This window comes from Scomber japonicus, chromosome 22, assembly GCF_027409825.1.
Source record: "Scomber japonicus isolate fScoJap1 chromosome 22, fScoJap1.pri, whole genome shotgun sequence".
NCBI lineage: Eukaryota > Metazoa > Chordata > Actinopteri > Scombriformes > Scombridae > Scomber > Scomber japonicus.
The window spans coordinates 18,405,358-18,420,916 of NC_070599.1; the positions used below are offsets into that span (position 1 = coordinate 18,405,358).

The 15,559-nt window shown below is 40.4% G+C and overlaps 2 protein-coding genes across 2 annotated transcripts in view; one reads left to right on the forward strand and one right to left on the reverse strand.

Annotated features, from left to right (window-relative positions):
• Positions 1-899: 899 nt before the first annotated feature.
• sf3b2 (splicing factor 3b, subunit 2) lies at positions 900-10,647 on the reverse strand. The gene is made up of 21 exons (XM_053343516.1): positions 10,346-10,647; positions 9,853-9,899; positions 9,523-9,573; positions 8,840-9,070; positions 8,035-8,122; positions 7,734-7,828; positions 7,145-7,253; positions 6,933-7,033; positions 6,578-6,826; positions 6,346-6,468; positions 6,175-6,255; positions 5,853-6,080; positions 5,604-5,753; positions 5,431-5,520; positions 4,848-4,955; positions 4,550-4,657; positions 4,186-4,328; positions 3,413-3,514; positions 2,308-2,407; positions 1,994-2,185; positions 900-1,266 (listed from the first exon to the last, which is right to left on the reverse strand). The coding sequence occupies exons 1-21, from the start codon at positions 10,473-10,475 to the stop codon at positions 1,195-1,197; spliced, it is 2,598 nt and encodes an 865-aa protein (XP_053199491.1). The 5' UTR covers positions 10,476-10,647; the 3' UTR covers positions 900-1,194.
• A 1,371-nt stretch (positions 10,648-12,018) lies between these two features.
• capn1 (calpain 1) overlaps positions 12,019-15,559 on the forward strand; it is a 30,590-nt gene continuing 27,049 nt past the window's right edge. Inside the window, exon 1 of the mRNA XM_053343519.1 lies at positions 12,019-12,130. The gene's annotated coding sequence lies outside the window, so the exon portion shown is untranslated. The remainder of the gene's footprint in view (positions 12,131-15,559) is intronic.

The following is a 15,559-nucleotide window of genomic DNA, read 5'->3' on the forward strand; positions in this document are numbered from 1 at the left end:
TGTGTTGGTGCTAGTGACCGAGTCAGCATGGGGCTACTGCAGGTATGTAGGTCACTGTGCTTCCCTTCAGGTGACCGTCCGAGTCCTCTACTGCCCTCTAGCTGTAGAAACGTGGACTGCAGCCTGTTGTTTCAACCAAGGGCAGACAAGAATTACTGACCTATTACTTAAATGGCATTAACCTCTAAAAGTTGCTCATGCAGAAGCTCCTCTGACATCCCTGATGCAAGCAGGGATGAGAGCGTTACCATAGCAACCAGCCTAGTGATGCCCCCTCCTCAGTGTTTAAAGATACATTTCTCCATGTGTTGATAATATACATTCAACATGGGGCACCAAAGGAAGTTATTGAAGACTTTTCATTAAAAAATAACCATAAAAATCTTTCAGTCAGTATTTTAGAGACTGACAGACAAATACCTGTAATGTTCTGGACATTTATTTAAAAAAAAGAAAAAGAAAAAAAGAATGAATAAAAAAAATTAAAAAAAACAATCTAAATTGTATTTGAAAGTCTCCCTACAACTCTGGTGGGATATTTTCAATCTTTTATTTGATTTAATTAATAAAGTATGTTTTTGTATGTAGTAGAATCATGTTAATTCCTCTTCATGCTATTTATAGCTCACAAATTACCAAAATGTTACACTCCATTGACCTCAGTGGTGCCAGTAAATGCAAGCAGTGAGCTATTTTTGTCCTCCCTTTCAGTCTATAGTGCATATGACTAGATCAGCTGACTCAAACTTGCCAAATACTTTGCATTTTACAACCAGCAACATGATTATCTGTTACACAAGTGAACACTCACTACTTCTCATAAAGAGAAACTGGGTCAAAAGAAAAGTGAAGCAGAAGATAGAAGACAGAACAGCTGTGGACTTTTGTCATCACTTCATTTATTTACAAAAAAACAGAAATAAACATGGTTACAGTGAAAAAAAAAAAAAGAACCAAGACATAAAAACGTAGGGCTAAACAGAGGAAACGCACGTCACCGTTCTCATGTCAACACTTCTTACACGACATAAAAGCTTTGTCTATTTTTTTTCATTTAGAAAAAGACAAAAAAAAACGTGTTTACTGTTACTGGTCTAACAGATGACTGGTGTTGCTTTGTGCATCCTCTCGAGTTAAAATCTGAGTACTGCTCTTCCTCTTTGATTTCCTGTTGCGGCTCGTTCTTTCGCTGCACTAGAACTTGAATTCTTTGTATTTCTTTGCGCCGCCTCGCGTGTCCTGCGGCTGAGCCTTCCTCTTCTTTTGCTGTGTGGTGAAGAGGAAGACGAAAGAGAGAAGAGGAAGAGAAAAGAAAAGGCCATTAATATTCAAATATGAGGGTAAAACTTAAAAAAAAAAAAAAAAAAGACTGCATACAAACCTCACACTTTCCTTTAGTTACAAATAAAACACTTAAGAGTCTAGAGCTGTTCAGTTAAGCATGTGTTGCTTAAATACAGCTGTTTGGTGTTTAGTGATGCAGCTGGATGTGTGTTATTCACTTAAATGAAAATGAGTGTTCTTCTCAAACTCAAACATTACTTAGTGCAGCTCAGCACAGTAAAATGTAGCAGAGTGCTTAGGCAAAGTGCTTAAAGATATAGCGGCACACTACATGCTGCATAGATATATACATGGGGAGAGATTTTGGGATGTTTGGTTATTAGAAACAAACTTTTAATTGGATTGGAAAAGAGATGTTTTTACCAATTTTGGTACCAAACTGCACTTTCTAGAGTTTAGTTGTGTTCTGACTTTTTCATTAGATGTCATATATTGATGATATTATTGTTTCCGTAGCCACTAAGCAGCTCTTCTTTAATACAGAAGAGAATTTTGAATCTTGAGATACAAAACTGTCTTATTTTGTTTCTGGGTATACGTTAAATACCTGTCTTTTATAAAACATGCAATCTAAAGTAATAAAACTGATATTTATTGAAGAATACTTTTAAAATAAATAAATGAGGGCATTGTTTTGTTGTGTCTGTACCTTCTGTTTGGCGGCGTGCTCGGCCACCATGTCGCTGAAGTCCTCTTTCTCCACCTGGGCCTGCTGCTCTCTGACGTGCTCCTCGTACTTTTGGGTCATGGCCATGGGGTCCAGCTCCAGCTCCTCTGGGGCGAGGGCCACCTCAACGCCCTGGGACTCCTGTCCTCCACCTGCCTTGCGAGCTGCCATCGCCTGAAGAAAGGATAGAGGAAGTAAGACAGATTTGTGAGGATCATCAGGACAGAACTCTGAAAGCTGAAAGCTCAAAACTTGGATTTCTCGTCAATAATGTTGCTCACACATGGTGGTCTTACCCCTGAAATGTCGTAGATGTGTGTCGAGGCCATCATGGCTGCTCCTACGGGGCCAGTTCGTCTCTCTGGAAGAACGGTGAACAGCTGCGGCGTCTCATTCCTGTGAAGACAGAAACACGGTCAGACAAAACAAAAAAAACAGCAGATAAGATTTAAAGAAAACAAAAAAGAAAACATCTCCAAAAGATTGTTAGTTGACAGCTAATGTGGTTTTTGCTCACTTCCAAACTTGTAATAACAATAATAATAATAAAAATAATAATAATGATTTAATCTTCGTTGTTTACCAGTACTGACTCTCTATAGGACAACGTTTCTGACTATAAGCAAACACCTAGAAACGACACAATACACATCTCCATGAAACCTTTGATTAATCATCACTAATGAATACTTTGTACTTTAATATTTGGTGCAGTAGAAACTAGAATTTATCATTATTTATTGTGTCCAAAAATAGTTTATATGATGTATATTATGCCAATGTTTCTAGTACATTTGCTGTATAATGTGTTAATATTATACATGTTAGTTTATATATGTTTAAGGTAGATTAAAAAATACTTCTTTCAATACTTTTTCCACTAAAAAAAATGAAATAATCTCGTTAAAAACTCCTCCTCCATCCCCTCCTCCCTCATGTAATATACATGAAAATGCAAATATTATTGATTTAAAAAGTTTAACTATAAAGACATAATATGGCTCCTCCTTCACTGTAAAAGTCTGTTATCTGTGTTTGTACACTGCAGGTTTCAAGTTTCCACATCACACTTGTGTAAGATGCATACTGGACCACGATTGGCTATAAAGTAGATGTGATGTCACAAATCCTGCTCGTCAGTGATTCAGATTTTGAGTGAGGTCAGAAACTTTCCTTCTTCAGCAGAGGAATGAACAATAAGCTTAACACATTTTGTAGCAGAGGGGGATTTATGTGATTCAATCCAGTAGCAGTTTGTGTAAATGAATGTTTATGTAAATGTTGCCTATATCCTATATCCTAAATTAGCTGACAATAGATTGTGCTGCACCAAATCAGCGGGAGGAGTAAATGGGAAATCAAAGCTGCGGCACGACTGAGCCGATCCAGAGCGACACTCACCCATCCATGGCCTCCTCAATCTTCTTCTTCCTCAGCTCAATCAGCTCGGGGGTCTCCATGCCGGCGGGTACTGATGAGAAGCCTCCGGGAGTGATCAGCCCGCTGAAACACAACAAAATGAGATACAGCACATTATGAATTCGTATGTGTGTGTGTGTGTGTGTGTGTGTGTGTGTGACTGTGTGCTTGTAGGAATACTAAGCACATCATGTTATAAAGCTGTGGGCGAAAAAAATTGCATTCATCCATGCACACACACACACAGGAAAAGTAAATCAAATGACACAGATGGACATAAAGTTAACCACCTCATCAATTAAACCAATTTATGGAGGCTTAATACAACAGAACAGGTGGGTTTTATTGCTGAAGGTTACAGGTTGCTTGATCTTATACTAATGTGTAATTATGGTGATGATGCTTTTAAAATCTAAGCCAAGATCATCAGTGTGTGTCTCTGCATTTATCAGTGAGTGTTATGAAACATTAGCATGCAGCAGCAGCGATAAGACTGGAGCACAGAGGGATGCTACTCATTTTTCAGTTTTGATTTCCTCTGAGGAATTTTCTTTAAACGGTTAAATCCACGAGGGAAATAAAATGTATTGCCGGATTTGTTCTTTGTCTAAATAGAAAAGACAGCCTGTTGATTAAACCCTCTTCAATGTGACTGCTGGGGAAGTTCAAGTACCCCATGTCCAAATGAAATGAGACTCTTCAAACTGCACACAATTTAAAAAAAAAAAAAGAGAAGTAATTTTGATCTCAAGTACCTGTCTGCTGGCGTGAAGAATCCGGTTTCGTCTGGTTTCTCCTCGTCGCTCTCTTCCTCCTCCTCTTCTTCTGAAGACTCCTCGTCCGACGGCTCCAGCTCTCCCCATGTTGTGTGGTCCACCTCCTCCTCCTCCGCTTTAGCCTGGACACACAAACACATTAGCAATCAGTCAATCATTTAGATAAAAAGGAGGATTTAAAATCAGCAAAGTAACTTTGATTTTGGTAAGATTCTTTTATTTGTTTCAGTTTCTTCCTTTCAGTTACAGTTTAAAAGGTTGAGACACAGCTCAAGAACTGTGACAGCAATTAATGAATTTCCAAAAAACGGTGCATGTGAGAGATGCCGTGTAGTTTATTGACCTGGAAGTCTGCAGCATTGGTCCCGAACACGTCGCCGTACAGAGGTTTGCCCATTTCGTCTACTGGCGGCTTCCCCCAGCCTCCGGCGTGATAACCAAAAGTACAGTTCTGAGAGGAGGAGGAAGAAGAAGAAGAAGAAGAAGAAGAAGAAGAAGAAGAAGAAGAAGAAGAAGAGTAAAGAACACTGAAATCAATACAAACACACAGCGTTGTATTCATCCTTTAAGATTTTGAATTCGAGTGGTCGCTTAGATGAGAGGAATTGGTATGAATTTGTACAAATGGAAAGTGCTCGTACCTCTGGGATGGGGGAGTTGAGTCCTGGGATCTTGAGGTTGGGGTAGGAGGGAGGGGGGCCGTACCTCTGCATGGCTATCAACCAGGGAGGGGGCACCTTGTGGGCATTCTGGGGGAGAAAAAAAGAAAGAAAAAAAAGACATATAAGCTCACGAATCAGCATTGTCTCTTCAATTTACTATTTAAAATCAGTCTCAGTGGTTCCTATTTAATTTGGGTCTCATTGTGAAACAGTGGGACATTGTTCAGGTATATTTGGTTGGTAACTGTCTCATTATCTCAGCTGTTGTGTTGCTCTTCTTTTCGCTGTGTTAGTTATGGTAGCAGACATCTACACAGTCTCATCTCGTTACAACTCATTCATTTTTAAAGCGTGTACACTGGAACAGTTAACAAGAGGGTGAGCGACACAACAGCTGGGATAACAACACAGTAACAGTAACAGTATGACAGCCAACAGACGTGAACACATGTTTTAACTACAGAACACAATAAAACATGAAAAAAGGTCATATTTTTGTAATTTGGGGAGAAACTGCATTTCATTTTTTTGTGTTTTACTCATGTCGGTTTGTGACACTTACAGGTCCGACCGGCATGCCCAGAGCGATACGCAGCTCGTCGGATAGGTCGCCTGGTTTCTTCTCTTTCAGACGAGTCTCAAACTCTTTACCCTAAAGCCATAAAAACACAGTTAGTGGAGACCTTTCAACATAAATATGGAGAAATATCATTGATAAGAAATTGTATGTGATACCTCGTAGTAAAGGTCTCCGTGGATGGTGAGCTTGGGTTTGATCTGCCATTTGAAGAAGGCGTCGTGGAGCTTCTGGTAGTCGATGTCGATCTTTCCCATCTTTGGACGAACCTTCTCCCTCATTTTGGTTTTCATAGTTTTGGCGTCCTCCTGTAAATGGACAAAGAAGCAGAGCCAGTATTAAATCGCTGTGCATCAATATTTACAACCTACTTATTTTTAAAAACAGCACATCTGAGGAGACTCCACCTTCTCCTGCAGGGCCTCCCTCATCTCCTGGATTCCCGTCCTCTTGATGAACTCTGGAAGCTCGAACGGAGGCTTCTCTATACCTCTCTTTCCCTGGAGATACTTCCTTTTGAAGCACCAGTGGCGAGGAACTGGCACCGTGTTCCTGGTGGCCTTCAGGTGGACCAGCAGCTTGGGCTCCTGGGCCGTCACGTCGTGCATCTCCACCACATCTGGACGGGCCACCAGCTGGAGCAAAGAGGCGGGAAGAGAGGTTAGATGGGACGTTATCATCTTGAGGAGCAATGATGCATAATAGTGATGAATATTAGTCTTAATTAACCTGTTTGAGTTCAGCCACAGTCAACCTGTTCATCCTCCTCAGCTTCTTCTTTGATAGTTTGGGAACATCTGGTCTGATTTCCTGTTCAGGAAAAGTTAAATGTTAAACATGTAAACAAACAGGATTTTGTTACTTCTGTTCTGATTTTGTGACAGATGGAAGGACTCAAACCTCGTCACTATCGTCGCTGTCTTTCTTCTCCTCCTCAAATCCCTTCTTCCTGAGCACGGCTGTCTCCTGTTTTTCTGCCTTTTCTGGCTCCTTCTCCTTTTCTTTCTTCAGATCGTCTGTCAGCTGAGAAAGAGAAGGAAACAGATGTATGAAAACAAAAACCCCAAATCTCAAATGTCTACATAATCATATTTAGATATAATATATTAAGCGAACAGTCGTCTGTAGTCACCTTGAACGCCTCAAAGATCCTCTTGAAGAAGATGTAGTTGGGATCATAGATCTCTGGCTCCTCTGTGACGTACTCGATCTCCACCTCTGGCTCTTTATCCTTCTCTTTGTCCTTGTCCTTGTCCTTTTCCTTGTCCTTGTCTTTCTCCTTATCACTTTCCTCCTTCTGCTGCTGCTCCTCGTGCTCCTTCTTCTCCTGGGCTCGCTTCTTCTTGTTCTTCTTCTTGCGGTTCCTGCGTCTGCGGTTTTTCTGAGAGGTTTCACACACAAGTTCAAATTACGTTGCAATTTTGAAGCGGAACTTATTATTAGAAAAAAAAGATACTGTGCAGGAGGTAGTTTTAAAGCATACTTACATCTTTCTTTGACATCTGGCTGTCATCGTCTTCAGTCTCTGACATGACTGCTCCAGAGTTGTTCATGTCCATCTCTGCTCCCTCCTCGTCTTCCTCCTCTTCTAAACAGACGAGAAGATAAAAGTAAAACAGACCAATCAGATCCAAATAGACTGAAACTCTAGTAAAACATGGAGTCATCGGCGTATCATCTTTCTCACAGCTGTACTGACCTGTGGGGTCGGTGAGCTGCTCCTGTCTGATCTCCTTCAGCTGGAGGATCTTCTCTAGAGCTTGAGGGATCTTGGGCCCGGTGACGCTGACCTCATCGCTCTGCCAGGCCTGGAACGGAATTTTAAAAAACAACAACCTGTGATTAGGAGCGTGCAAGCATAGCATGAAAGCTTGTCTCCCACTCTTTAACAACAAAAATCTAAAAACCCAAAAAAGAGTGATTCATTTATAACTGACAACGCTTTAATTTTAATTGAGTTGATTCCCAATCCATCTCCAGAGCAATCAAAAGAAGAGAAAAGCCCTGCAAGTGCTAAAAACCGTTGAATACTGAATATGGTCATTCTTCACAGGGTAAAAAACGAATGTGTTAAACTAATTATCAGTAGTTATTCCTCTAAAAGTAAAGAAAATTCTGTGTTCAGTCCACTTTGCTCCACAAACCTAGTCTGGGAAAATATGTATCTTAGTAACCTTATCTGAAACTCCTGGAAGAACCACTTCTAAACTTAGGTCAGTTACACCAATAGCATTTCCCTCAAAATGTTTAATGTCTAAAAGTCACACAAAGAGAAAAACTCTGCTTGCCTCTCTGTTGTCCTCTCCTGGAGGAGGCGGCACTCTCTGTTTCTGGCTCGGCAGCATCGTGACACCGGGAGGCAGCGGACCGCGAGGATCCATACCTAAAAATACACAATTCATAGATGATTATTAATTTTGATTTATTTCCGCTGCAAATGTGGTGAACAAGTCAGCACCACAACCTTGCTGGAAACCTAAGTGCTTCCCAGATGAAACCACTTCCGTAAAATCCAGCGTTTGCTTTCATTTTGTGCCTCGACCAAATAAAAACTGTTATTTGCAGCAAGAATCTAAAATGTGAACATACCTCTCACTGCGCTCATGGGGGGCATGGCTCTACCTTGGCCCATCTTTGCCATCTCCTGCTGACGCTCCTGTTCCATCAGCACTGCAGCCTGATATACAAAAGGAGGGAGACGGGATGAAATAAACCAGGAAATAAAAAAGGAGTACAATCATGGGTTGAGGAAAAAAGAAAAAACAGAAAGAAAAAAAGAAAGCAGGGAGAAAAAGACAGGATGTCAGAAATGTGTTGAAGGGATAATTCTTAAACTGGAATAAATTCAATTTGGAAATGTAAAAAAAAGAAGCTTTAATGATTTCAGTTACATAAGCTATTTATAGGATAATTAGGTATGACGACGACTTAATCTAGCAGGAGGATTATTATCGTCATCTCACCCTTTTTTGCTGCTCCAAAAGATCCTGTTCATCCATGACACGGGACTCACCCTACGGTACAAACAACAATGACTGAGACACAGCCATGCCCTAAAATTAACACTGTTTTCAGTGTAGTCATGCATCTTTGTAAAAGAGCACAAGCTTATAACTATAATCTCATATAGACATGTGTTGCCATGTAAAAATGAGACTGCTGTTGTTTTTAGTGTCATTTGGATTCTACTACCCAAAGCACATCTTTTATCTCTTTCCCTAAGTCCTACCTGTTCACACACTGACTGCACTCACTGTTAGGGTTCAATATTGTTTTTTGGGGGGTGGCGTCTTTTGCCTTTATTTGATAGATGGAAGTACATACTGACAGGAAACATGAGAAGAAAGAGGAGTGTATGAAGTATTTGGTCTCTGAACATGTGCTCCACCCTCACCTGCTGCTTGGCCCTCTCCTCCTGCTGCAGCACTATGGCGGCTCTCTGCTGAGCCATCTTCAGCTGGTCGTCCTGCGACAGGCCGGGAGGGGGTAAACCTGGGGGTTCTATGCCCATGTGCATGCCTGGTGGAGGGGGCCCTCCTGGCATCATGCTCATAGCCTGGAGCATGCCCATACCGGGAGGCATGGGTGGCATCGGCATCGGGGGCATGGGAGGGATACCCTGCATCTGTGATGGGCGAAACGCAGTCTGTGAGACCAACGAATCCAACAAAAAGTTTTATAATGCAGAGATACATAATTAGGCTGAAGTTGACATGGTTCCTCAAAGGTGATGACTTCTTTGTCATACATGACAGTAAACAAGTCCTGACACAACAAGACAACTGACGATGTCAACTTTGACAATGGGAAACCATAACAGTCAATTTTCACTATTTACCAACATTTTTAGACCCAGTGATTACTTGAGAAAATAAGTAAAATTGATGATTCCAGCGTTAAAATGCATCATTATAATCTACTGAAGAATCATTAAATGAGTTTTGCAGTATAAACTGAGACCACTTTCTATGATTCAGAGAAAGAACATTGACAAAAAGTATAAACAGTGTGCGCAGACAGAGGACAGAGTGAAAAGATGATGCATAGTAAAAATAACACACAAAAAACAAACATTACCTGAGAGCCCATTGATTTGTCATCATTGGGTTTGCTGAGAAGGATCCCAGTCTACAGAAGGAAATATGGATGCACAAGTGACTAAAAGCTTCAGTGTTGTTTCTTTAACTAGTTGAGCAGCAGAAAAACTAGACTTTACAACTCTCTTAGCTTCAAACAGACTACTACAACTGAGCCAGTCTGCAGATATAAGGTTACTATTTTGCTCTATACAGTACTTGTTTATGCATTTCCTTGCAACATATCAACACTAATAGGCATAAGAAACACAATCATGCAACATGCAAAAGGCTTCTGCATGGTTTAAACAATCAGACTGCGGATGCGTACCTGAATCATGTAGCCCTTCAGTCTGTCAATCAGCTCCTCTCTGGGACCTAAAGACGGAAGAAAAGACGATTGAGAGAAGCAACGTGAACTCTATTGTTTGTAATAGTAAACACACACCGTGCCACTGAGGCTTATATGAATGTTAGCTGCTTACTTAAACCAACTGTGAAGTTAATAGTAACTCTGACAAGTGCTTAGCTACGTGACCCTGCGCTGAAGTTAGCATGCTAGTTAAGTCTGCTAACTTGGAGGAGTACGTTAATGTTGTAAAACGTGGCTTTTAAAGGGGTGAGACTGCTTTTAGATGCTTTACTTGCATATAGAGATGCCCACTTGTTATATTACAGAGTGTAAACACAACACAGGCCCAGCTTTAGCTCGTTATAACGTCAGTGCTGCGTGTTGCTAACTAGCATTAGCAGAATGCTAGCTCCTTAGCTATAAACAGGACTACTTCCAGGCTGCTCTGAGTGTTTATCGGCCTTTTTCTTACCCATTGCGGGCGCCCCCAGCTCGGCCAGCTTGCTCTGGAGCTCCGGGTTGCTCCATGTGTTCAAAGCCGCGATAGCACTCCCTAAATCGGACGGGTGTGAGTCGGTACCCGGCGGTCCGTCGGATGCCATGTTGAGCTTTTCTCAATGGAACAACGGAAGACCGCGGAGGACACACGCTACACCGGTGCGACGCAAAGCATGACGGGAAGAAGGTTTAGAAATGTGAGTCGTACAGTCTATGGTCGGACCGGAGGAACAGTTACTGATTATGGCCAGTAGATGTCAGTGTTGACGTGTTGAATCCTTTCTTATGGTTGAATCCTATACAGTCTGTGGTTGAATCTTGCTTAAATCCCCCCAAAACGTCTTCTATAATCATATATTCTCATGCATACTTATAGATCCACTCTAAACATGTTTTATATAAAACACTCTACTTGTGACTGATAGCCTAAAAACATAAATGATCTTGTTAAAATACTTAAAATGATACATATTCCTCTCTCATTAAAAAATCCAATATCTATAAATAGAATTTAACTGCTGGACACAGTATGTCTCCTACTTCACTGTGAAGTCCATTATCAGTGTTTGTTCAGTGGAGGCTTCAAGTTTACCAAACTAGGTGATGTCACAAATCATGCTCATAGGCAGATTAATGTGAAAACAGACTTCTATAGTGTCAAACTCTGCACATACATCTTTACATATAACTACATACAACTTCAATTAAAAGCATTAAAGTTGAACTCTTTCTAAGCTTCTGAGCAGCGCTGGCCCAGATTACATTGGTGTGAGATTTTAGATTGGACTCAAAAAATGCCACAATGGCACCTCCACAAGGACTTGATATGAATTCACACTAAAAGGCTTTGAGAAACAAACCAGATCAAAACCCTGCAAGTCAATGGGAAAAAGAGAGGAAAAACAGTAAGAAGGTAGAACAAGTGTGTATTTCAAAAAGTTGTACAGAAGCAGACCTGTCGATAAAAAAAACAAAAACAAACTAACAGTCAACTCATTTGTGTGGCCTATGCCACAGGCTGTCCCTGCTGCTGTTGGTAAAAGTGGATTAGTTTTTACATGTCAGTGTCTTTGTACAAATCAAACACATTGTTTGTTTAAGTGAACAAATTAATAAACACATAAAGTAAATAGTCAGACTCAGTACAACACTTTAAATTCAAGTATAAAGTATAGGCCTACTAATCATTTGTAAAAGCTATCCACTAGATAAATGTAATGAGTACAATATATTCCTTTGAAATGTAGTGTATGAAGTAGCATTTAGGCCAATGGCAATCCTCAAACCCCAAAATAACATGTTACAACAGTACTTGAGTAAATGGACTAACTTACTTCCATTATGGGGCAACAAAAAGTAGACTATGCTTCTTTTAACACAATAACTTCCATTGCAAGGCGCAGCAGTATGAAAACAGTTTACTGAGACAACTTAGTCTGACCTGCATAAGGTTTCCTACAATGAATATGAACACAACATAACAAGATTAGAGTGCTTTAGAAAGTAGCATAAGCTCCAAACAGATGAGCTACATGAAAGCCCACAGAGAGTTTGAAGACCTCCCTTTTAGCGGCTGTGTGACTGTTGGCACTGCGCAGACGCACAGAGAGAGGGGCACATTGGATCCAATAGATCAGACAGCAGGGCGTTTCTAAATAATAAGCGGTGGTAGAGAGCAGGGGAGGGGACAGAGCTACACTAAACATGGAGGCAAACTGAATGTCAAAATAGCTGCATTTTAAAGGAAACAACCGGCAAGGTAAATATGAATTCATCAACACTGTCTTTACTTTACGCATACTCTCAACAGTAGACTATGAGTCGCGTTTTTAGAGGATTAACAGGAGATCTCAAAATGCTTTTAACATCCTGGTCTTAACTTTTTTTTATTTTTTTCCCTTTTTTTTGGATGAGAAGAGCTTAAAGTTTGTGAGCCTTTGCAATGTGCTGCAACCAATCACGTAAAACAGCGTCTTCGCTAGTGATCACACAGTTTTCACGACTCCATGAAAAAAAAAAACAACCGTGAAAATCTGCAGATGTTCCGTGCTTTAGTTGCGCAAAATCTGTTGTCGCTGTCATTTTCATTTCGTGAAGGGAGGGTTTGCCCAGCTGTTCGTGTTGGTCAACTTGAGATGTTGACAATTTACAGTTAATAGACAGCTGGACATTGTGTCTGTGCTCAGGGACCACACCTACCTCCACTATGCTTATCTGAATGAGACATATGCCCACCTTAAAGTTTTACGCATGAGGATATGCTTTAAAATACACAAAAAGTGCTCTGATATTCAGTAAAGTTAAACCACTTGAAACAGAATGGGTGTAATCTACTTGTTCAGCATGTTTTTAAGTGTCTGTGAAGGCTGTTGCATGATCCAACTTTCATTAAAAAAAAAAGAAAATCAGTCCTACAGTCAGCATTTATGTTATCTATGCGTGTCTAGTTTCTGTGCAGGTCTATTTTCTCCATGGCTTCAAAGTAAAGACACTTTGGATATTTGATTTCACGGTGTTTGGTTGAGCCCTGCCTACAGAAATACACCGGAGGCATCCAGAATGCTTACTCACAGCATAAACATTGGACCTCACACACCCACAGGCATTACTTAGCTGCAACTACTGTGTATTTAAGCAGCCCCTCACTGGGTCATGAGGAAACCACTGATATGCCAGACCCAGGAACACAGCAGTGAAACCACCATATCACACTGGTTTCAAAATATGTGTGTGTGTGTGTGTGTGTGTGTGTGTGTGTGTGTGTCTGCAGCTAAACCCATGTGACCCACTGTGTGCCCCATATATGTCATCACATACAGTATCTTTTATAGCTGCATATCTTTTTCAAATTGCATAATAACAGCTATTAATGACCTAATGTGTATGTAACCTAGTTACTCCTTTAGTAAAGGCTGAGCTCAGTGACTGTGATGACTGTGATCATGTTGGCCACTTAAAGTATGGCTGCAATTCATTACACGGTCTGTTATGGAGGAAATATCATGCTGATGCCTTTGGAGTTATTTCAGTGCACGACTGTGAGATAACACATAAACTCACTATGTTTTCCGGGTTGGTTGAAAATGTAGGTTTCCATTTAGTCGGATCATTTCTTCATCTGTTTTTAATTATCTGTGAATATTTTTGCTTTATTATTCAGTAACTCGTCTCTGTTGGTACAGTTAGCTGTATAAACAGAGATGCTGGTGAAAAGGAAGGGAGCTGCTTTCCTTTATGTGTCTGGACATGGAGTCTACTGCTTGTCATTTCTCATAGATGTCACTACCTGCAGTGAGGTGGAGGATATCTGTGTGTGTGTGTGTGTGTGTGTGTGTGTGTGTGTGTGTGTGTGTGTGTGTGTGTGTGCATGTAAGTGTGTTTCACATATGAAGGGAAATAAAATATTCATTATAGGGAAATTGAAGTCACTTTGGTCAGAGAGCGCCCCGATAACACGCATGCAGAGTCATTAAAGACTAAAATAAAACCACCAAATGGTCTGGATGCTGCGGTGGAACATGCAGAGAGTTGTTTCACTTTATTGTTAGTTACAGTAAAACCAGAGCTTCTACACTGGCTGCTGATTTTATTTGATTACTGATATAAAAATGCTAAAACTCTGCCATGTAGTTAGTTGTTGTTGTTGCCATGCAGTGTGGGAGCAATCAGGCTGAATTAAATCTAAGTGGACCCATTGTAGCTTTTCATTATAATATATGTGTTGCTGCAATAATAACAGTAGATGTAGTAGCTGTAGCTGCAGTAGTGGAAGAAGCAGAACTAATAGATATAGTAGTAGCAATGCATGCAGCGATGGGAATGTTGCATTTTGCATACCCAAATTTTCTTGTTATTGTTCAAAACAGGTTATAGTTGACAATATTTGTGACAGCCATTGCAATCCGTGTGCAAGTTTATGGTAAAAAGCTAAACTGTGAACACCTAAAAACAAATATCCTGCATTATGTAGTGTGAAGCAGGAGGTAACCAAAAGGTAAAGAAAGTCTATGTGCACAGTTACACTTCCATTACTCCTGTAAAAGAAAAGGAAATCCTTTGTTTGTTATGTAACTGAGACGATGAGTTAAGGACTATAATTTTAAGTAAAACGTCTTTCATTTCTGCAAACTAATTTTCATTCAAGGGCCACAAACAGCCCAATTTGATCTCATGTGGGCCGGACCATTAAAAAGAAGGAAGAAAGGAAGGAATGAGGAAGGGAGGAAGGAAGGAAGGAAGGAAGGCAAAAAGGGAGGAAGGACAAATGCAAGGAAGGTGGGAAGGAAAGAGAAGGAGAAGAAAGGAAAGACAGGTGGAAGGAAGGAAAATAAAAGTGAGGAGGGAAGAAAGAAAGAATGGAAAGGTTGGAAAAAAGGACAGGAAGGAAAGATGAAAGGGAGGAAGGAATGAAGGAAGGAAAAGAATACAGGAAGGAAAGATGGAAGGAAGGGAGGAAGGACAGATGGAAGGAAGGGAGCAAGGAAGGAAGGAAAAAAAGACAGGAGGGAAAGTGGGCCGAATTGGACTCCTCGGCGGGTCGGTTCTGGCCCACGGGCCGCATGTTTGACACCCCTGGACTAAAGTATTATAACAGATATAAGCTGGTGGTAGAGTTCTTGGGAGAAGAGACAGAGTTCTTTGTTCAAAGTATAATATTTTATTTAAGATGTTCTGATCTTTTCTGACGTGCTGTTTAACCACTTAAACACTTAAACAGTATAGTTGTTGTTATAATCCCACGTGGGTTGTGCATTTATATGTGCATGACACAAATAAAGTAAACACTCACTGGTGTTGTCGGTAGTTGTCAGAGTAAAAGTAACAGCATTCATAGAGACAGTAGTAGTAGTAAGGCTAGAGATCATTCAAATTTTTATACTGGTGGTGATACAATACCTGAATTTAAATACTGAGACTTTTTTATTGCTTATTTTAAAGAATATGACTTATTTCATTCATCAAAAGACGCCAGAGTTCTCAAATGTTAACTTTTAAACACAAGCAGCCATACAAGAGCTTTAAAGTCCTCATGAAATTATCTTTCTAAGCTTAATAGCCTGTAATTGATGTATTTTCTGTTGAAACCGGATTTTGGGGCTGGGCATAGCGCAGGGATGGATTATTGACAAGTTTAAACCAATACGATATCAGTTTGGACAAGAGAGGATGCTTAAAGATTTATGAAGGT